Genomic DNA, 22,464 nt, shown 5'->3' with positions numbered 1-22,464 from the left:
GTAAAGCTACTATTCCCTAATTAAAAAATTTGAAAACAAAATCTCGTCGCTATTGAAGAAGGTCAACTTTCATACAGCCGAAACCATAAAGGTTCCTTAGTCAAAAATAATCTCTCTTATCTATTAGTAATACAAGGATAACAACATCCAATTTATACAAAGTTTATTGTACGTTGCCATATAAAAATATAACAAAAAAATCACATTATTTATTGAAAAAAATAAGTTCAATATGAAGAAGGTACCTACACAAAAAATATTATGGAAAATTATTAAAAGTTCAAAGTATCACTTTTTATTTTATGTTTCAGCTTTTTAGCTTCGTGCTTCAGTTGAGATTTTGCTTTAGAATGTTCTGTCTTGAAAAGCACACAGCCGAGCTCACCTTTTTTTATACAAACATTCTAATAATTTTTTTAAATTATTTTTTACGTGTAAATACAATGAAAAATTGGTGGATTTCCCTCAAAATGCCTCTGGGTTACTCACCACCCCCCTCTTTTGATATAAAATAAAAATATTGGCTAGTTTAACATTTGATATGTTAGCCCCCCCCCCCCCAAAAAAAAAAAACCCACCAGGGGTTAGGGACTATTTCAAGCATAAGGAAGCTGTTACGGTTTTAGTGTTCTACTGGCACGATGAGTAAAACAACAACTAAAAAATAGAATTAAAAAATATACTTTAAGCTAAAATTTTACTCCCCTTTGTCAACTTTTGTATAGAAGTAAAGCCTCTGATCTATACACCCCTATAGATCGATCGGTTGGTAGTCCACCAAAATCTTAGTTAATGTTGTTATTTGTTTGTATTCCTGTGTAAACAGATGCCTTAGGTTTAAGAGATTCTAATTCTCCCAATGCAACATCAATCTATAATGAAATGTGTTAATAAAATAAAAAAATATAGGGGGGTGGGGGGGGGGGGGGGTAATGCAACCATCTCGTAATCAGTGAGCAAACGGCACTTACAATTCGAATTTCGATATAAAATTTTTCATGAGTAATCCTTGGTAGGTCTATTTTCCCTAAATCGAACAAAAAGTTTAAAAATTAACGGCTAACGGCTCAGCCGTTTAGCCGTTTTTGGCTATTTTTAGGGCAAATCTGCCATAAATTATGTTGGAATTAAATTTTTGAAACATATTTTTGCTTTAAATCATGTGAAATTATACAAAAAAACATTTTTAGATTTCTAGTACCGGCAACTAGCGGATAGAACCGTTTGAAAACGTTTTGGAGCAGCATAGAGTATTATGTGGAGATAGGTTTCGTGATGATTTCCCTTGAAATAGTTTTAAAAATGGCTAAACTGCTGATCCACCAGCCGTTAGCCGTTACTTTTCCAACTTTTTGTTGAATTTAGGAAAAAATAGACCTACCAAGGATTACTCATGCAAAATTCCAGATCAAAATTCGAATTCTAAGTGCCATTTGCTCACTGATTACGAGATGGTTGCATTAAACCCCCCCCCCCCTTATCAAAGGGAATTATGCACGAACAAGAGCAAATGATTCTAAGCCCCCTCCAGAAAAAAATAAAAAATTAAATGCAACCACATTCAAATGTTAAAAAAAATCTTACGCTTTTGCTTGTCAAAAAAACATCAAATATATCTTGTTGCTAAAAATTGCTTATAGGTGCTTTGATCGCCTTGCTCTCGTTCGTGCATAGTCCCCTTTATTCTATATTTTCTTCACGATAGTCTATCTTATGCATAATATGTAACTTGGTACATATAAGAGTTGGAAAAAAATCCGCCGACTTTTGAAAAGTCCGGTTTTAACCGGTTAAATATTGTGAAAAAAAGAAGGAAATATTTTTTGTTGTAAATTCTAATGTTTTCATACTGTGTGTACAGGCATTTTCAGAAAAAAAAATAAGTTTCATAAGAACAAGTAGTAATTTTGGACCTTTTTCAGGGTGGACTTTTGCTATGGATTTTTGTTAGTGATTAAAACCGGATAAAAGCCATGAGGTTTAATCTGCCCTGGACTTTTCCTGCCAACCCTGGTACATTTGTATCACAAACAAATACAAAGTAGTAACCAATGTAATAGGTACTATTCTTTAGAGTAATAGTAATGTTTACAAGAAAAATACCTAAAAAAGGTAAGGCCGGGTGGTAAATTATTGTATACTAGTGAATCGGTGGTGCAGGCACCACCTAAAAAATTATATTCTACGTTATCTCACTTCTGAATATTAACCCTATTCTTCCATTGACCTATCCCCGACTATTAACCTTTTTTTATTCCATTGACCTATCCCCGACTATTAACCTTTTTTTCTTCCATTGAGCTATCCCCGACTATTAACCTTTTTTTCTTCCATTGACCTATCCCCGACTATTAATTTTCTTTTCTTCCATTGACATATCCCCGACTATTAATCATTTTTCTTCCATTGACCTATCCCTGACTAATAACTTTTTTTCTTCCATTGACCTATCCCCGAATATTAACTTTTTTTTTCATTGACCCATCCCCGACTATTAACTTTTTTTCTTCCATTGACCTATCCCCGACTATTAACTTTCTTTTCTTCCATTGACCTATCCCCGACTTTTAAATTTTTTTTCTTCCATTGACCTATCCCCGACTTTTACTTTTTTTCTTCCATTGACCTATCCCCGACTATTAATCATTTTTCTTCCATTGACCTATCCCCAACTATTAATCTTATTTCTTCCATTGACCTATCCCCGACTATTAATCTTATTTCTTCCATTGACCTATCCCCAACTATTAATCTTTTTTCTTCCATTGACCTATTCCCAACTATTAATCTTTTTTCTTCCATTGACCTATCCCCGACTATTAATCATTTTTCTTCCATTGACCTATCCCCGACTATTAATCTTATTTCTTCCATTGACCTATCCCTCAATCTCTCTCTCTCTCCGAACCGTCCTACAAATCAAGTTACTCATAAAGATTATTACGACTTTTATAGTTTCGTTTATTCATCATTTTTTAAAGATTTAATGTCTCTCTCTCTCTCTCACTTCCCTTTTCTTCCGTCTTTATTTTAATTTCCTTATTTTTATTTAAAACCGTATTTATAATTTTGTCTCTCTTTCTTTAAAATATTTTAGGATCCCAATTTTTTTTGTTTAAAATTATCGTCCTGAAAGGGTTAAACTATTTAGCTAAATGTTAAATTTTAGTTTAATATCTGAACACATTCGGGCGCGTCGCTAGTATCATATTACATTAAAACTTAGTTTTCCTTGATTTACTATATTATAAACTTAAATTTTCTATTTTATGAATAGAAATTTAATACTTCAATATAAGGGGGGGGGGGTTTTAATGCAACCATCTCGTAATCAATGTATAAATGGCACTTAGAATTCGAATTTTGATCTGAAATTTTGCATGAGTAATCCTTGGTAGGTCTATTTTCCCTAAATCGAACAAAAAGTTGGAAAAGTAACGGCTGGCAGCTGGCGGCTCAGCCGTTTAGCCGTTTTTGGCCTATTTTCAGGGCAAATTCATCATTAATTACGTAGAAATCAACTTTTAAAAACATATTTTTGGTTTAATTCATGTTAAATGATAACAATAACCATTTTTTAAATTTCTAGTACCAGCTGCTAAACGGCTAGAACCGGCTGAAAACGGCTGGGAGCCGCCAAGAGTATGAAGAGTAGATAGGGCATGTGACATGTCTAGGGGTAGGTTTTTATGGTTGCTGAGCTCAAAAATGCTACCAAAAATAGTGGCGGCCCATCCATATGGCAGCTGGGTAACAGCTGCAGCTCAGCTGGGAGCGGCCAAGAGTAGAATCAGTAGATTGGGCTTGTGACGTGTCTAGGGGTAGGTTTTTATGGGTGCTGAGCTCAATTCTACTACAAAAAAATAGAAGCAGCCTATCCATATGGCAGCTGGGTTACGTCCGCAGCTCAGCTGGGAGTGGCCAATAGTAGAATGAGTAGGTTTAGCTTGTGACATGTCTAGGGGTAGGTTTTTAGGGGTGCTGAGCTCAAAAATACTGCCAAAAATAGTAACCGCCCATCCATATGGCAGCTGGGTAACGGCCGCAGCTCACCTTTAAGCGGCCAAGAGTAGAATGAGTAGATAGGGCTTGTAACGTGTCTAGGGGTAGGTTTTTATAGATGCTGAGCTCAATACTACTACCAAAAATAGAAGCAGTCCATATGATATGGCAGCTGGGTAACGGCCGCAGCTCACCTTAGAGCGGCCAAGAGTATGAAGAGTAGATAGGGCTTGTGACATGTTTAGGGGTAGGCTTGTGACAATTCTATTGCCTAGGGGTAGGTTTTTATGGGTGCTGAGCTCAAAAATGCTACCAAAATTAGTGGTGGCCCATCCATATGGCAGCTGGGTAAGAGCTGCAGCTCAGCTGGGAACGGCCAAGAGTAGAATAAGTAGATGGGGCTTGTGACGTGTCTAGGGGTAGGTTTTTATGGGTGCTGAGCTTAATACTACTACCAAAAATAGAAGCTGCCCATCCATATAGCAGCTGGGTAACGGCCGCAGCTCACCTAAGAGCGGCTAGGAGTATGAAGAGTAGATAGGGCTTGTGACATGTTTAGGGGTAGGTTTTTATGGTTGCTGAGCTCAAAAATGCTACCAAAAATAGTGTTAGCCTATCCCTATGGCAGCTGGGTAACAGCTGCAGATCAGCTAGGAGCGGCCAAGAGTAGAATCAGTAGATAGGGCTTGTGCCGTGTCTAGGGGTAGGTTTTTATGTGTGCTGAGCTCAATACTAATACAAAAATTAGTGGCAGCCCATCCATATGGCAGCTGGGTAACGGCTGCAGCTCAGCTGAGAGCGGCCAAGAGTATAATGAGTAGATAGGGCTTGTGACGTGTCTAGGGGTAGGTTCTTAGGGGTGCTGAGCTCAAAAATACTACCAAAAATAGGGGCAGCCCATCCCTATGGCAGCTGGGTAACAGCTGCAGCTCAGCTGGGAGCGGCCAAGAGTAGAATCAGTAGATAGGGCTTGTGCCGTGTCTAGGGGTAGGTTTTTATGTTTGCTGAGCTTAATACTACTACAAAAATAGTGGCGACCAATCCACATGGCAGCTGGGTAACGGCTGCAGCTCAGCTGAGAGCGGCCAAGTTGTGACGTGTCTAGGGGTAGGTTTTTAGGGGTGCTGAGCTCAAAAATACTAACAAAAATAGGGGCGGCCCATCCACATGGCAGCTGGGTGAGCTAGACACGTCACAAGCCCTATGTACTCATTATACTCTTGGTCGCTCACAGCTGAGATGCAGCTGTTACCCAGCTGCCATATGGATTGGCGGCCACTTTTTTTGGTAGTATTTTTGAGCTCAGCACCCATTAAAACCTAACCCTAGACACCTTACAAGCCCTATGTACTCATTCTACTCTTGGTCGCCCCCAGCTGAGCTGTAGCTGTTACCCAGCTGCCATGTGGATTGGTCGCCACTATTTTTGGTAGCAGTTTTGAGCTCAGCAACCATAAAAACCTACCCCTAAACATGTCACAAGCCCTATCTACTCATTCTACTCTTGGCCACTCCAAGGTGAGCTGCGGCCATTACCCAGCTGCCATATGGATGGGCGGCCACTATTTTTGGTAGTATTTTTGAGCTCAGCACCCCTAAAAACCTACCCCAAGACACGTCACAAGCCCCATCTACTTATTCTACTCTTGGCCGCTACCAGTTGAGCTGCAGCTGTTACCCAGCTGCCATATGGATGGGCTGCCACTATTTTTGGTAGCATTTTTGAGCTCAGCAACCATAAAAACTTACCCCTAGACATGTCACATGCCCTATCTACTCATCATACTCTTGGCGGCTCCCAGCCGTTTTCAGCCGGTTCTAGCCGTTTAGCAGCTGGCACTAGAAATTTTAAAAATGGTTATTGCTATCATTTAACATGAATTAAACCAAAAATATGTTTTTAAAAGTTGATTCCTACGTAATTAATGATGAATTTGCCCTGAAAAGAGGCCAAAAACGGCTAAACGGCTGAGCCGCCAGCTGCCAGCCGTTACTTTTCCAACTTTTTGTTCGATTTAGGGAAAATAGACCTACCAAGGATTACTCATGCAAAATTTCAGATCAAAATTCGAATTCTAAGTGCCATTTATACATTGATTACGAGATGGTTGCATTAAACCCCCCCCCCCCCCTTTGAATAGCAACCTGAAATAAAAAATTTAATTTATTCTTCATAGAGTAAAATAATGGGTCTTATCATTCTGGTCATTGAGAGTTTATTATTGATTTTTGAACCAGTATGAGTTTTTAACATCTGACCTTTGGAAAACTTGAGCTCGTTTATAGACATTTATTTCCTATATAGATCTGTCATGGATCTTGATGCAATACAACAGGCCGTTTTGTAAATGTTAAAAAATGGAAGATTTCATTAAATAAAAGTAATCGCAAATTTAAGTATTAAATGAAACTATTTGCTATATATATTCAATTTAACCCACGACAGACTTACATTAAAGACATTAACGATTTCTTATTCGTTGGCTAACAACTTTGGGTGAATTTTGATTGGTTGATTCTTTAAGTTGAGTGTTCAAACGTTTCAACTACTAATTTTAATCTACAGAAAGGGTATTACTATTTTGTGTATCATCATTGGGGATGGTACATCAATTTATCGGTCATTGTCTTATCCCTTTAGATCCCTGGGCGATATTACTAAAAATAATAATTACCTCACGGGCTCTACTAGCTCGAATGTTGTCTTCACTGCAAAAAAAGTCACCTTTTTATATTATAAAAATATATAATATAAAAACTTCTTCCAACCTAATACAGATATGGGATCTTTATATCATTTTAGTGGAGAGCCAGATCGGTTTGGCTCACCACTAAAATAATTTAAAGATCCAGCTCAGGAGTATGATATACATAAAGTTTAAGGGGTATAGCACAATCCAGACTTTAAGGGATAAGACAATGGACGATAAATTGATAGGTATATGTACCATGATGAAACCAAAGTTACCTCTTCTGTAGATGAAAATTATAGGTTGAAAAGTTTAGCCACTACTAGTTTGATACTAAACAATCAAATCTTATAAAATACCCAAAGTTTTTGAGCCAGCGAATAAGATAACATGGTTATAAAACTTTGGGTGCCTGTGAAATACATTTCTCATGCCTGCCCGACTTTTTATGTACAGTCATTAAGAACTTTATGATAAATGTAGAGCAATGAAAAAAAAGTCACTGCAAGATAGGTTTCGTGATTTTTCATGAATAAAACATTCCAACAATAATGATTGGGTATAGTCCTTTCCACGACATACCTCCATAAGGAGCGATTATCCGTATTTTTAAAATGGCTTTTTATAGGTTATTTTAGGTTAGGTTAGGTTATATTGTGTTAGGTGATTGCCCCACAGGGTTAGGTAATTGGCCCCGCAGGGTTAGAGTCCCCCGCAGGGGCTAGAAATAGGAGAAAAGCTACTGTGAAAAATACGAAGAATCGCTCCTTATGGAGAGATGTCGTGGAAAGGACTAATGATTTTGTTAATAACTATTAAGTTGTTGCGCTGTTAAAAGTTTTACTTTTTAATTATGGATTTAGCTCAAACAGACAATTAAAGTTAAGATGGCAGACAAAGATTCCCAACGATTACATAACCCTGACCTTAGTATGGAGCACAACAGTTGTATTATATTATTTAAAAACAATATGTTTCTATATTTAAAAGGATTGCCGAAATAGGAAAACGAAATAGCGCGTGTCGTCGTAATTTCACAGTAGCTTTTCTCCTATTTCTAGCCCCTGCAGGGCAATCATTAACATTTACCTAACCTAACCTAAAATAACCTACTGTGAAATTACGACGAAACCAACTACGTAACTTCGTTTTCTTTCCATGATCCGGATTTTCAATTTAAATGGTGACTTTCCTTTGGGCAGAATTTGACATCTTTATCTGGAATAAATAATTTTATAGAAGAATAATCAATAAATAAATGTATTTTATCAATATATAATCATTTATGTATACGTATTTTACATTATATAAATCAATAATAAACATAACAAAGATTTTATGTACATTTAATATCACAATTTAAATTTTTTTCTTTCAAAATTAGGAAAATAAATATCATTATAGTTATTTATCGCATCGTATTATAAACAGCTTTCCGCGGATATAAAAATGCACATAAATAAGATTAAAACTGGTTTTAATCTTATGATTGTACATTTTCATATCTGTAGAAAACTGGTATATAATACGATGCTCAGCATAAATTTTTCAGTATGACTGAGAACCGGTCCTAATCCACCGGGTATAAATCGGTCTCGATGCGACAATGAAAAAAAATTTAATCATCTTAAAAAGGATAAATTCTATTTTGACAAGCTTATGACATGGCAATTAATTAAAAATTCGAATCATGGAAAGAAAATTAAGAAGATTGTTTCGTCGTATTTTCACAGTAGCTTTTCTCCTATTTCTAGCCCCTGCAGAAGGGCTCTAACCCTGCAGGGCCAATTTCCTATCCCTGCCGGGTCATCAATTAACATTTACCTAACCTAACCTAAAACAACCAAAAAATCAAAAGCTACTGTACAAATACGACGAAACCGGCTACTTTTTTCTTTCCGTGATAAAAAAATTCTTTAAGTTTAAGCTTCGATTATACTGCAAGCAGATTAATTTTTCCTCCATAAAAAAATCACAGCACACATTTTGAAATAGATTATGTAACATTATCAAGATTCTTCATTTGGAAGTGTGTATAGACAATAATTGTACAGGTCTCGCAACTGAGTTAGGTTCCCGGATTCGCAGCCTTAATAATAAGTGTATCAGTATAGATGTATAACCCAGACAGCTGTCTGGTTTAAGCGGTGGGGAGCTTTTTCGTCTGCTAGCAAATTGCTTTCTTCTCTTTTGTACCGACTTGACGTAATTAAGAATACAGAATTTCTACATTTGAAATATATAAAAAAAGATGACATCAATTAAAGTGAAGCCTAATAAACAGAAAGTCAGACAAACAAAAATGAACAAGTAAAGAGTAGGTAATAATAAAGCATTTAATATACAATATAATTCAAAAGTTTTACCATAAATTCCGTAAAAAGCAATCCCATATTCAATAAAATACAGAATGCGGACATACTAACATTTAAAGACTTTATTATAGAGATGCTACGCTTTCTTAATTTATAGAGATGCACAGTTATGGAATCTTGACTACAAAGATTTTTTTATCCAATCTTGACAAGTGAGGTATTTTTGGAAAGAGGAATATGTATAGAAAACGCCTATGTAAATTAGAAAATCCGCAGAAATCATATTTGCAAGTTATTTGCAAAAATCTGCAATGTTAATTTGCAAAATTAATTTCTTGCCTTAAATGACAGATTTAGAAAAAATCTTTTTATGAAACATGTTTATCTATAAGTTTAGAACATAATTAAGGCAAAACAATTTTCTTTAGTGTTACTTTTTTCACCCTATATATGAAAAAAGCAGTTTCTCACAATTTATGATAAAAAAAGGTATAGGAACAAAAAATATGTTTTTTCTTGATGTAAACACAATAATTGGCATAAAATCTATCATCATAAACGTAAAAATCAGATATAGAATCCTTTTTAGAGGAAATATAGTGCAAAAAGTAACTAAGACATTTTTGCAAAGTATGAAAATCTAAAGAAAATAGTTCTTTTTGCTTTTGATATACATATCAGATAAATGTATATAAAATTAGTGATCAAAAACTATAAAACATGTTATAAGTTTTTTCAACACTGTCATTGATTAAATTGCACTTTTAGGTTTAAGAATTATGGAAGTAGTGCATAAAAACTCTTTTTATGAAGTAATTAAACAAAATAAATGCCAAAAAACCAACTACATAATGGTCTACTGCATTATAAAAAATGCCCAATTGTTGATTTGAATTTATTTTGTTTATTAACTTAATAAAAAGAGTTTTTATGTGCAACTTTGGTAATGAGTAAACTTAAAAGTGCATTTTAATCAATGATAGGGTTGAAAAAAGTTATAACTTGTTTTATAGTTTTTGATCACTAATTTTATATACATTTATCTGATATGTATATCAAAATCAAAAAGAACTATTTTCTTTAGATTTTCATACTTTGCAAAAATGGCTTGGTTACTTTTTGCACTATATTTTCTCTAAAAAGAATTCTATATCTGATTTTTATGTTTAGGATGATAGATTTTATGCCAATTATTGTGTTTACATCAAGAAAAAACATATTTTTTTGTTCCTATACCTTTTTTTTATCATAAATTGTGAGAAACTGCTTTTTTCATATATAGGGTGAAAAAAGTAACACTAAAGAATTTTTTTTGCCTTAAGTATGTTCTAAACTTATAGATAAACATATTTCATAAAAGATTTATTTATAAATAAGTCATTTAAGGCAAGAAATTAATTTTGCAAATTAACATTGCAGATTTTTTCAAATAACTTGCAAATATGATTTCTGCGGATTTTCTAATTTACATAGGCGTTTTCTATACATATTCCTCTTTCCAAAAATACCTCACTTGTCAAGATTGGATAAAAAAATCTTTGTGGTCAAAATTCCATAACTGTGGATGCTACGCATTCTAATTTACTGTTACTGGTATCATCATACCAAGTTTGAAATTGATAGGACAATTCTAACACTCCTATATTAACGATGAGGTCCAAAACAAATTTTACCTAAAGTTTTAAGTATCTCAGCTGCTTCTGAATTCATAGAGGGATAATGAATTAAACTTGACAGGGTCAGATCTTTCTTAGCCAAACAGAGATCAAAATATATCTAAATCAGGGAAAAGGAAATGTGATTCTGACAAACAATTCTAAAGGAAAATTTCCCCACAAACCTCTTCTCTTTTTTTTCTCTTCTTCTCATCCACTCTCCTTCAGTTACGTATAAACAAGTTTTACTCCATCCTTACTCCACAAGGTTTCGTGATTTTTCGTCCACATTTTAATAGAATTGATTGTCAGAATAGCTAGGCCTGATCTAAATAAGATTGTTCAGCATGCACTTGGCTATGTAAAAAGCTAGCTGGCCCTTCATGTAGTCATATACAAGCGTATAAACGTCACAACGTAGTAAAATAGTCTTGGCTATAAAATTTTTATAAATTTGATGATACAAAAATATACAAGAAAAATAGCCTACTACTTAGATATCTAATTATTTTATAGAAAAATTAGAATAAGTTTTATTTTTTTGCAATATTTTGATAATCCTACGAGAAATGGCTAAAATGGGGAGTGAGACCACTGTTTTAGAGATCCTGTAGCCAAAAAAAATGACAAGAAAACATTAATTTTTAATTGAATTAAATAAAATCTCTATGAATTTTTAAAATGGCCTAAATAAGGTTTTGATATCCCCCATAATAAAACTTAAAATCACCTCTTTTGTAGATTAAAATTAGTACACTCAACTTAATAAAGCCAACCAATTAAAATTCAGTAAAAGCCCCTAAAGCTGTTAAGCCAACGAATGAGAAAACTTTGGGGACTGGTGTAATAAACAACCCAATATCCCCTCTTTCTCTGTAAAAGCATACTATACCTGGATTTTATTACTAAAGGTAACATACACCAGAACAGGTTGAGTATTGCCAGGAGATAAGGTAAATTTGCCAGCAGTAAATGTTGAAACAGCCTCCTCAAACTGAAATCTTACTGATTCCTTGCCCTAAAATTCAAACAGATAAGTAATAACATTTTTGACTATTATAATAGTTGTAATAAAATAAATATTTCTGTTGCATTATTATTCCCTGCTTGGCAATACAAATAAGCTGAAGAGATAATGATATACCTTCCCAGGACATTTGAGAAGCTAAATTGTAAAGGAGAACCATATCGGTTCAACAGTTAGCAAGATAAGAACATATACAAAGAAAACACTGAAACAAACGTCTTTTTATTTTTATACAATTAAAAGTTTAGGTATGAATCAAGATATTTAAAAACTATTGAAAATATTACCTAAGCAAATTAATATCACCTTAGGTACAATGAAAATATTTTACTCTGAGACATCTAAGCCTTATATTCAAGGGGGTAAAAATTAAGGTTTTTCAAAGTTTTAACCTATAAGCACCTCCCCCTTTGACGTCTCAAACCGACACCAACCTTTAGAGGCCGCCAAGAGTGTATCCACAAGTATGAAATAAAATATTTTACCTGTGATATGATATAGGTTTCTCCATCCCAGCTGCAACAAACAACCTCTTCTAAACACATAAAAAAATAAGGGGCTTTCCCTAAAGTACCTGTTAAGCAATGAATGACGCTTTTACAACCGGCAGAAGTACAACTGGATGTTGTAATTGCAAAAAAAAACTCAAAGAAACTGCCATAAATACATCTAACACTGGTATTAATACATCCATTAGGTTTATGTTCAGTTCAGTGACATTTCTGATTCATATTTCAGGTTAGAACATTTAAGGGACAGGGACACTGAGGGTTAGAGCCTCCCCCCTGCAGGTTTCCTTTAAAAATGTGACAAGGGGTTGGGTTGTCAAGAAATATATAAGTGAAAGGGCCCTGTGTGTACATTAGACAAAAACATGAATATTTACCTAAGCCATCGCCAGTAATGTCCACTTTTGAGAGACACATCAATTGATGGTCAACCTGCAACAAATATCCATTCAAATCTTGTCATGGATGGTCAATGACATACAGACAAATTGATTTAAAATCTGATGTTCAGTGGTAAAAAAAATATGTCTTAACATTTATTTCTTTGTAGTATGACTGACAGACGAACGGATTGTGTAAATATTATACTAGATACTCATTGGTAAAAGGAATCTCCACAAAAAATCAGCCGTCTATCTTGATTATCAGCAGAGAATATCACTTTCCCCCCTAAACATAGCCATTTCAAATGATAGAGTAGCTTAGCTAACTAAAACATTAACTAATGTTCACTTAAAAATGCTTCACCTGTAAATTCCAGAGAATGTTATGAACAGGCTTCTTTTTAGCAATATCATCCACTAATAACACGGATCCATCAAGGGTGACAATAGCATACCTGTATAATAAAAATATTAAGATTAGCATTACTGAAAGACTTACGGACCAGGTAAATAAAATATGGTCATTGATTAGTATAGTAATCTTGAATAGCAGACGAGTAAATGACTGACGTACGGACTGATAGAGTGAATCATAGAGTAGCTTGCCTACTAAATAGGTATAGCATTTTTAATCTTAAGATAAAAAAGCATATACTACCTTATAATTACGCAAGTTCAAATTTATTCGAATACATCAAATTATAGCAGTGATATTGTGAATTGTTTATAGAAAGATAAAAACCTTGATGAAAAAAGGACAGCCAAGGATTGATAAGGATAGGTAATACAAATTTTCAGAAAATACTTGAGATTTAACTTGATTCAATACTTGTATCTCACCTGGTACCAGGACCTGAACCTCCAGTTTTAAAACCTCCCAGAATTTCAGAACTTACATTTGGATTGGCTCTCCTAAGAAGAACATATGTATGTATCTATAAAAGAATATTTCAAGGTTCTAAGTTTAACTATGTGATGTAAAATAATCGGCTTTGCTTGTCAATTTCAAATCAAGTTTGGCTTCGGTTGGTCAATGAGAAACAAATACAAACTATATAACCTAGTTTCCTTGAAAGTTTATCCCTTTTCCAAGAAGGCAAGAAGAAGATGATAAATTCACTGAGTGAAAAAGTCTTTGATTTGATACTTCTTAGTTATTTATTGAAATATATTTCGGTGGACATTGCACCCTCTTCAGTCTTGTAGTTTAACTGGATGTTAAAGAAGAGTCCAAAGTCATAAGAAAAAGTAAAAAGTACATATGTCAAAACAGCTGTCATGTACACTAATGTATGTACACTTTCAGGCCACCAGTCCACAGATTTGACTTGTAAGGTTCTGTCAGGGAGAAAGGGGACAAGGAACTGTAAATTACGCTGGTACCCAAAGTTTTATTAGTTTGCTCAAAACTTTGAGAAATTTTGAGGAAATTTCATTGTTAGTATCCAAAATTTTCAGCCAATAATTTTAATCTACAAAAGGTGTACCTAACATTGTTTGTTATCATTGGGGATAAATATCAATTTATAGTTCATTGTCAACTCAATAAAGATATCTCGTTTTTTTGCCACTTTAATGCATACCTCTGAATGCCCATAGGTTCATACTCAACAGTCATGGATGAAATATCAATTTCTTTCATATCTGGATTCAATTCATAATGCAGAGTTGAGATCTAAATTAGAAGATATTTAGGTGCTTTCCCTAAAATTTGCCTCTAGAGCTCTGAAACTCCTCGCTTATTTTAATAAAATGGGGGATTAGATTTAATCCACTATGACTTACCCCGTCAGGGGGCACTAACCCAGCATAACTACTAACCAAATATAACCTAACCTAACCTGACCTAAAGTTACAAACACGTGACATTCTCCTTTCAATTTATTAAAAAAATAAAAATGATGTGGTTCTATGATCAACGAGGCTCTTTGGGGGACAATGCCAATGTTAGTTTTCAAATTCTAAACCTTTTTGGAGCTCATACTTTTTACATTCCTTCACATCCCATGGTTGTATTTCATCCCTATACACAAGAACACTATATCTACCTAGTCAAAAAAACAATAACCTTAGATTCGTCCTGATTATCTGAGCTGGAGCCGTAGGAATCTCTCTTCTTCAGTTCTCCGCCTCCAGTTTTAATAACCTGAATTCCTCCGTCCTGATCACCGTTGGAATCTCCTGGTGAGCTTTGCATTTAGATAAGTCGCTAGTTACTGATATTATTCATCCAAGAATTTGGTAATTTCCATCAAAGTGCCTTGTCATGCACAGCAACCCATCTTACTTATGAAATATTACTTTTTACTTAGGTTAGGTTATATTGGGTACTAGGTAATTCTGCAGGGTTAGGGCACCGAAGTGATAAGTCTACCGCATTGGTTAGGTATAAGAATAAAACTATATTACTTCTTAGTTTTAATTAAATTTTAAAAATATGTGGGAGAGAGAGGGTGTTCAGTGCTCGATAGGAACTTTGAGGGAAAGCACAAAGAATTTCTATAAATTTATATATGAAGATATCTAAATCTAAATAGCTTCCTTTTTGTGTGATGGCAAATTCCTCAGCTTCCCATTTAACAGTTGTGTCACCACTCTCATCTAAAAAGGTAATTGAGGTAAAGCTAAAATTATTTTGGGGATCTTATGATAACAGTTGTCTTGCATAGAGGCCATCCAAAAGCAAAATGGTGGCTAATATGTAAGTCTAATTACAAGTCACCAAACACATAATCTTTAAACATTTCAATTTTGCTTTCATAAAATCTTTTTTTAAAACATCAAATATCTCTTAAAATATTTTTCTAAATATTTTTTAAAATTCTAGTAGTAAATATTTCTTGGTGCAAAAAAAGTGGAAAAATGGTTAATACCTCCATCCTCTTGTTTGGTTGAATCTTTGGTAGCATTTTTCTTGCAGCACAGTCTCATAAATGCTCCTCCAGGTTGACCAACTTTCAAAGATGAAAATTAATATTTTTTCTTAAAACATTATCTATTGATTAAGTAAGGACTTATAAAACTATATTTAATGTTAAATATTAATTTCCTTACTATTCTACAATTTATACTAGAAAATATTTTTAAAAATAGGTGGACTTTTCATTTACAACATGTTGCTAATTTTGACTAGAACAAGGCATTTGACAATGTGATTGTGCACATTGTAAATAACCTCTGTATTTTTAACAAACCAATTTAATAAAATAAAAATTGAGTTTTAACTTTTGATTAAGGAAAAATCAATTTATTTAAGTTTTTCTTTTTAATTCTAAAAGTGTTTTGATCCATAAAAACTTACTTAAAACAGCAGGATTCCCTTGAGAGTCCATGTTGAATGACACAGTTCCAATTTGAGAGGCAAACTCCCATTTGTTTATGCACAAAAATCTTCCAAATAATATTTGGGAGGATTGTCTCCTAAAAAAATTTTAAAAAGTAAAGAAAAAGTTTTAGGTAGGTTATGATTAGTTTGATAATTCTAGTGTATTTTCAAAAGAATAAAAAATACCATAAAATTTAAAAATAGTTATCCAGTGAGACTCTAGTTGAAGCTAATGATAAGAGTTAGCGGAAAGCCTTGGCTCATAAAATAATTTCCATGCAGTTAAAGCTTCTAGAAAAAGGTTTTGCAATCAAGTAGATGCTTGTCTAATCTGTGTTACTTAGAACAGAAAAGGCAGCAGTTTACAATGTCAATTATGATATGTAAGCTATTATTGATTGATTTACATCCTAAGAAACATATACCACATGGACTTAATTCTTACACTTTTTCTTGTACTCGCAATTACGCCCCTTAAGGACTCTAGGGGCATTAAAGGTGGGGGCAGAAGTCGATCACCCCCCCCCCCCCACCAATTTTAACACCTATTTTTATTTTTTTTTTCATGGGGGGGGGGCATTTTTCATTAGGAGGGTGGAAATATTTCTCCCATAATAGTTAAAAACCTTCCCTGTTCCTATAGGAAGCTTCACTGTAAAGAAGAACCATATCGGTTCAGCGGTTAGGAAGATTACTATTTTATATTATAGAATAAATGACTAACCTAGTACTTGGAGTAATATCTGAGGTGCTGATCATGTTATGACTGCTTGAATAATTCATCTCCCTTGAATCTCTGTGGTTATCATATAAAGTTTCATCAAAATATATATAACTACGCCCCTAAAAGCATCTAGGGGCTTTTGAGGAAAGATGGGGGATGGCGACACTCTACTTTTAACTTTAGTTATAAAAAGAATATGATAAGATTAATTTGTAGATTTTTTCCAGTGTCGGTTTTTCTAGGAAAGGTGGAGGTATCCTTCCCAAAATAGTACCTACCAATCTTCCTTAGACATATTTTAAGATATATTATATAGAACAATTTTATTCCTGCGGTTAGCGAGAACTTTATTTATTTCTATAAAGGATTATATTTTACTATCATTAAAAAGTTAAAACCTTAAGTTATTTAGGTATCTATATATAATTAACTTTTTAAAAATATTTTCGCTGGAAAAATTAACTGTGCATAAATTTGTGTGTATGTGCGTATGTGTAGCCATTATATAGCTACATGCACATGCGTAATTTGTTTGCCTTTTTGGTTACGCTGTAAAAAATTTGTGTTATATATAAAAGTGTCATTTTCTTCAAATTGTATTTACAGCTTAATAATCACAAAGTAATTTTGCTGTATTTTGGTATTAAAAATGAAAAATTTCCTTTTTTCCATAAAGAATTCTGGACTGACAGTTTCATTCCAGCGATACATTCTTACAACCCTTAATAAAAAAATATTATTAATACAATTTTTTGCAATCAGTCAATCAAACAAGAAGCGTTTTCATTGAAACAGAATTGTAAAATCGACGGGGTGATATATTTTGTTAATTCTAAAAGAAAGAAAAAAAAACAATACAATTTACCTATCTGTTAAACTCATAATAAGCTCCCATCTTCCATCAGAATTTATGTCTAAAAGTATTTAAACCTGAGTTAGAGTTTTAAAATAAATTTTTTATAAGCCATAACCCTGCGGGGACTATCGCAGTGGTGCTCTAACCCTTCAGTGCTACTTAGTGTCTAATATAACCTAACCTTACTTGACTGACCTAAAGTCATAAACAAAAAAAATAACGAACTACCTCAACCCTTAATATCAATCCACTTCCATAGTGCTCAACAAAGAACTTTGAGAGAACCCATAAGAAATTGATAACCTGATATTATTATGTCTCTAATATTTGCTGGAACACGTTGCCTAAAAAGAATATATGTTTTTTTTTATAAATAATTTAGTAGGTACCCAAACGTTATTTATAGGTATCTCTTATAAAACCTTTAACCATTAAGAGATATAAGTTTTCCGGAATTGTAATGTAGGGAGTAGATTTGAAATCTGCATCAAATTTTAAGGATTTTTTTTATAAAATTCGTTTTTTGTATAATTCTTTATCTAAAAGCGGAAATACAAATTAAGTTAATTAATTTTGGCATCTGTGATTGGTGGATTTAAAAAATCTGCGCTCTGATTGGATGTCGTACATCATTCAACCAATTAGAGCGCAGGTAGTTTAAAATCCACCTATCCTATTGGTCAAAATTAATTAACTTAAAATGTATTTTCGCTTTTAGATAAAGAATTTTACAAAAAACGAATTTTATAAAAAAAATCCTTAAAATTTGATGCAGATTTCAAATCTACTCCATACATTAAAATTCCGGAAAACTTATATCTCTTATTAACCATACAATATAATTGAATCTTTAAGTCTTGCCCTCACACAAAATAGTTATAAATTTCCCTTGGAACTATGAGAAGCTTTACTGTAAAGGAGAACACCAATTAGGTTCTGCAGTTGTTAGCGATATCTTATGTAGACATCCTATTTTTTTATAAAAAGGATAACCTGTAGCTTGGTTCAATATCCTCATCATCTGTTGGTTCTAGAAAATCAAATATGTACAACCATCCACATCCAGTTGCTACCACCAACACATTGCGCCCTTAAAAATAAAATAAAAAAACTTTTTAGATTAAAGATTAGATTAATATTTAAGGAAAATTGTAGAAAGTCTTGATTTTAGTAAGATTTTTGATTTGTACAATTACATATTCATTTACTATAAATAAAATTCCCTCAAAGTAACTTGTTGAGCAAAGAAAAATCCCCTCCCTCGATTTTTGAAAATTAAATTCAAAACAAGTGGGGGGAAGGGGAGAGAATTTTTGTTAGGTTAGGTAAAATTGGGTAATGGGCAGCCCCGCATGTTTAGGGTGGGAGGGCTAACATGCTCGACAGACACTTTGAGAGAAAGTACCCTAATCTATTTTCCAAACATTATAAAAAGTTAAATATGAATAGTCCCATTTTCTTGTAAAACTACTCGTCATTCTTAAAAAAAAACTCGTTCTAAAGTAAATCATTTACAATGAAAATTTTTCTACCTAACATTGAGAGTTAAAAGTGTAGCATTACCTTTATTTAACAGATCACCGACTCCAATTGCAGTTATCAAACCCAAGTTTGAACATCGTTTCCACACCTATGAAAGAATATAGTTAGCTACTTCTATTTTGTTAGGCGTGTGAATGTCTTTTAAATGACCTAGCGCGCCAATTTTTAATTTCCTGTCAAATATAGTATTTTTTATCAAAAGATTATTTTGAACAAAGTTAATATTAATATATTTTAAAATATTTGTTATGAACCTGTTTATGTTATGAGCTTTAAGGTTATATTGTAGATGTCATAATTATTAATTTAGCAACTAAATCCTTCCTTACCTCCCCTGAAGCACCTTTGTAAATATTCAAATCTCCCTCCATTGTTCCGATTATCAGCTCAAATTCTAAATAAAGTAAATAGGTAAGTATTTTTCAGCTTGAAAGTCTGCGTGCTACATGACATCCCTAAAACTATTTGAAAAAAGCTTATGCAATTTGCGGCTCATGTAGTGGGTACCTAGTCTTTAAGGAATAGGTGAAATCAACAGCAAGATAGGAATTAAGATTAACAGTTCAAGCCTTCTTTTGTTATCAAATTGGAAATATGAAAAATCAATTTCACGGACTCTTAGATAAAATTTTGAGTTAGTGTATTCTAATCAAATGAAAAAAGCAAACCTTCATCATTGTCAACATCCGCCAAAAGAACAGCATTTTGTGCCACTGAACCATTTAACTGGAATAAAATACAATGTAAATGATCTAATCTTTTTTTGGCAGCACCGTTTCTATACCTAAATATTAAATACCTAATAAATTCCTCTAATGTATGATCATCTACCATATATATTACTTTGTTATTCACTTGATATTTTTAGTAGTTTCGCTACTTACAGATATTGTCATCCTTGTTTTTAAATAGGCCGTTTTTAATGATCAATCTTACCTCTATTGATATTCGTTGAACAAAAGTGACAGACCTCATTTTAATTTCTGTAAAACATAGGTATATAGGTAGGTAATTTATTTTGCATTTTCTAATAATTATTTTTTTTGGATTCAATGAAATATTTCCCATTGCCTAAATTAAATATTTTTAGAATATATATCTGTTTATCATTAGTACATTGGTTTATTACAAGTAAAACATATTTCATTTTAAATAATATGAAATGATCATACAAAATAGAAAATACTGAACAAAATATTTCAACATATTTAGGGTAGAATTAGGTATATCCATTTTTAGAATTTATATATTTGGTACAAAGCTTCTAAAAAATAATGTTGTTGTTATGTATATGGACGTTAATTCCTTCTCTCTCTATACGTTTGAACTCCCCTTGGCCAGGCAGCTTCAAACAAGGGCGCGTAGGGTCCACTCCTGGCGGCTATTTCCTGCGCTGTATCACCCTGATTACTCATCAACGACAAGTCAACGTCAGGTTGCATCAACAACAGTTCAATTGTCTGTCTACTGTTAGCACTCATGGCCGCCACATGGAGGGGTGTCAATCCTCCCTCAGAAACCGTATTCACGGAGGTTCCTGCATTCAACAAAACTTCCACAATGTCAGAATTGTTCCACTTGGCGGCACTATGCAAAGGTGTCCAGCCAGTGTCTGTGGTGGCCAGGGGGTCAGCCCCCATCTCCAGCAAATATCTCACAACCTGAATATGATTACTATAGGCAGCTCTGTGTAGGGGGGTGTACAAATCTTCATCCCTGGCCCCAACCAGCCCTGGTGACTTCTCCAGTATATCCTTTACTATATCTAGGTTATTATTCTGAGCTGCCCAGAGGATTCTAGCTTCAGGTTTATCCTCTCCTGGGTCCTCATCCTCTTCATTATCCCCTTCATTGTCTTCTTCGTCAGTGAGGGAGTCCACTAGATGGTTAAACTTTCTAACATTAGCTACACTCTCTAGCTCATTTTCTTCCTCCTCTCCTTCACTGCTTGAACTATTAATCATCACCTCGTCACCGTTCTTGTCGGCAATTTCAGCCAATTTCGCCGCCTTCTTTTCTGCCTTCACCAGAGCCTTTTCTTTGGCCAATCTCATTTGATCTGGAAAATCGGCGAAATCTTCGTCTGTCCCGTCCTGCCAATGAATCTGAACTCCCCATTTTGAGGAATTATTTGATTCTTCCATTTTGATTTGAATTATTTTAACAACATTAATAGAGTAATATCTTAAAATGGTTCAGTGAATCAAAATTTTTTAATTTATATTATTTGTTTACATGAGGAAGCAGACGAATTTCTAGTTTGAATGTAAAAATTTAAACCAATCAGAGACAAGATCTCAAATTTAAAGGACCAATCAGAAACAAGAACAAAATTCAATGGACCAATCAAAACTTACTATTCTTCTATTGAACTTATATAGTTTCGTAGATTTTCAAAAATATTTTTATGGATTCTTTATAAAACTTGAAATTCTACGAATCAATTAAATTGCAAGATGCTTGCAAGACATCGATACATTACCGGATAATTATTTGAAATCGACCATATTAATAGACACGTATATTTCATTTGAGCTTAATTATTTTCTTAATCTAAATTATTTCTACAAAACAAGCACACTCCATAAATAATAATGGCGACTACCTCCCCCCATCTCTACCTTTAACCCCCCCCAACTTTCGCTTGTTTTTCCTTCCCCCACGCCTCCAACCCATGCATTTTCTGAATTAATTTATTAAAGGAAGCCGAACGCAAAATGTGAACCCTTTCCCAATAATTTTAAAAAGCTTAATTTGGTGATAAAATTGTGAAAAAAGTGAAAATTTAGTAGAAAAAGTTTATTTTAATTGATATTTGTATAATTTTAGTGAATTTAAAGAGTTTGTTAAGGTCTAAAAGCAGTGAAAACCGGTATTATATTAAAAAACTTATAACAAATTTTGGCTATTTATAAATATTTATAAATGTTTCATTTATTACCCAGTTTTGAATTAGGTTTTTTTTGTGTATTGCATGAAGTCATTATTATAGATTGAAGTGTATATATTATTTTCTATATGGAAGAAAGGAATACATGAGTTTTCTTCACGCCTTACAGCTAGTATGTCCTATTCCCATACACCGTAAAGTGGCGGATTCTGCAAAGGATGTTAAATTTCTACAATGTATTTAAAGGGGAATTACTGTTGAAAAGTGCTTAGAATCACTTGCTCGATCCCCTTTTACCCTGTATTTAGTGAAAAATATTAGTTTGTCCTTTTCTGTTTGTAGACATAATAACCATATTTGTTTATCTTTTGTAAACACTTCATTTTACTTCCTAACCATAGCATGATTAATGGGGGGAAGGGGACATATTGGGCTGATTATTGAACGTACTATATAGTGCTAAAAGTTTTATAATGACTTGTTAAATCATTGACTTAACACAACTTTGGGAACTTTTATTGTTTGGTTCACCAAGCTGAGTATTTA

The 22,464-nt window shown here is 33.5% G+C and overlaps 1 protein-coding gene and 1 long non-coding RNA gene across 2 annotated transcripts; both read right to left on the bottom strand.

Annotated features, from left to right (window-relative positions):
* Positions 1–145: 145 nt before the first annotated feature.
* Positions 146–7,907, bottom strand: LOC145304082 (uncharacterized). The gene is made up of 4 exons (XR_013873971.1): positions 7,887–7,907; positions 6,678–6,713; positions 817–872; positions 146–387 (listed from the first exon to the last, which is right to left on the bottom strand). It is a non-coding gene; the product is annotated as an uncharacterized LOC145304082 (long non-coding RNA).
* LOC145304416 (uncharacterized) lies at positions 7,906–21,172 on the bottom strand. The gene is made up of 22 exons (XM_080146295.1): positions 20,357–21,172; positions 19,965–20,099; positions 19,697–19,754; positions 19,358–19,422; positions 19,050–19,116; positions 18,480–18,576; positions 17,790–17,830; positions 17,496–17,544; positions 17,294–17,351; positions 16,631–16,704; positions 15,883–16,001; positions 15,455–15,535; positions 15,057–15,182; positions 14,650–14,762; positions 14,165–14,256; positions 13,422–13,493; positions 12,946–13,036; positions 12,576–12,630; positions 12,175–12,224; positions 11,555–11,680; positions 10,681–10,783; positions 7,906–8,781 (listed from the first exon to the last, which is right to left on the bottom strand). Exons 1-22 carry the CDS (start codon positions 21,170–21,172, stop codon positions 8,702–8,704), a joined length of 2,568 nt encoding a protein of 855 aa, XP_080002421.1. The 3' UTR covers positions 7,906–8,701.
* Positions 21,173–22,464: the final 1,292 nt, after the last annotated feature.

The sequence above is a fragment of the Acartia tonsa genome, chromosome 13 (genome assembly GCF_053477335.1).
Source record: "Acartia tonsa isolate MP-2025a chromosome 13, ASM5347733v1, whole genome shotgun sequence".
Classification (NCBI taxonomy): Eukaryota; Metazoa; Arthropoda; class Copepoda; order Calanoida; family Acartiidae; genus Acartia; species Acartia tonsa.
Note: the sequence above shows the minus strand (reverse complement) of the source record. Positions and strands in the feature narration are given on the sequence as shown.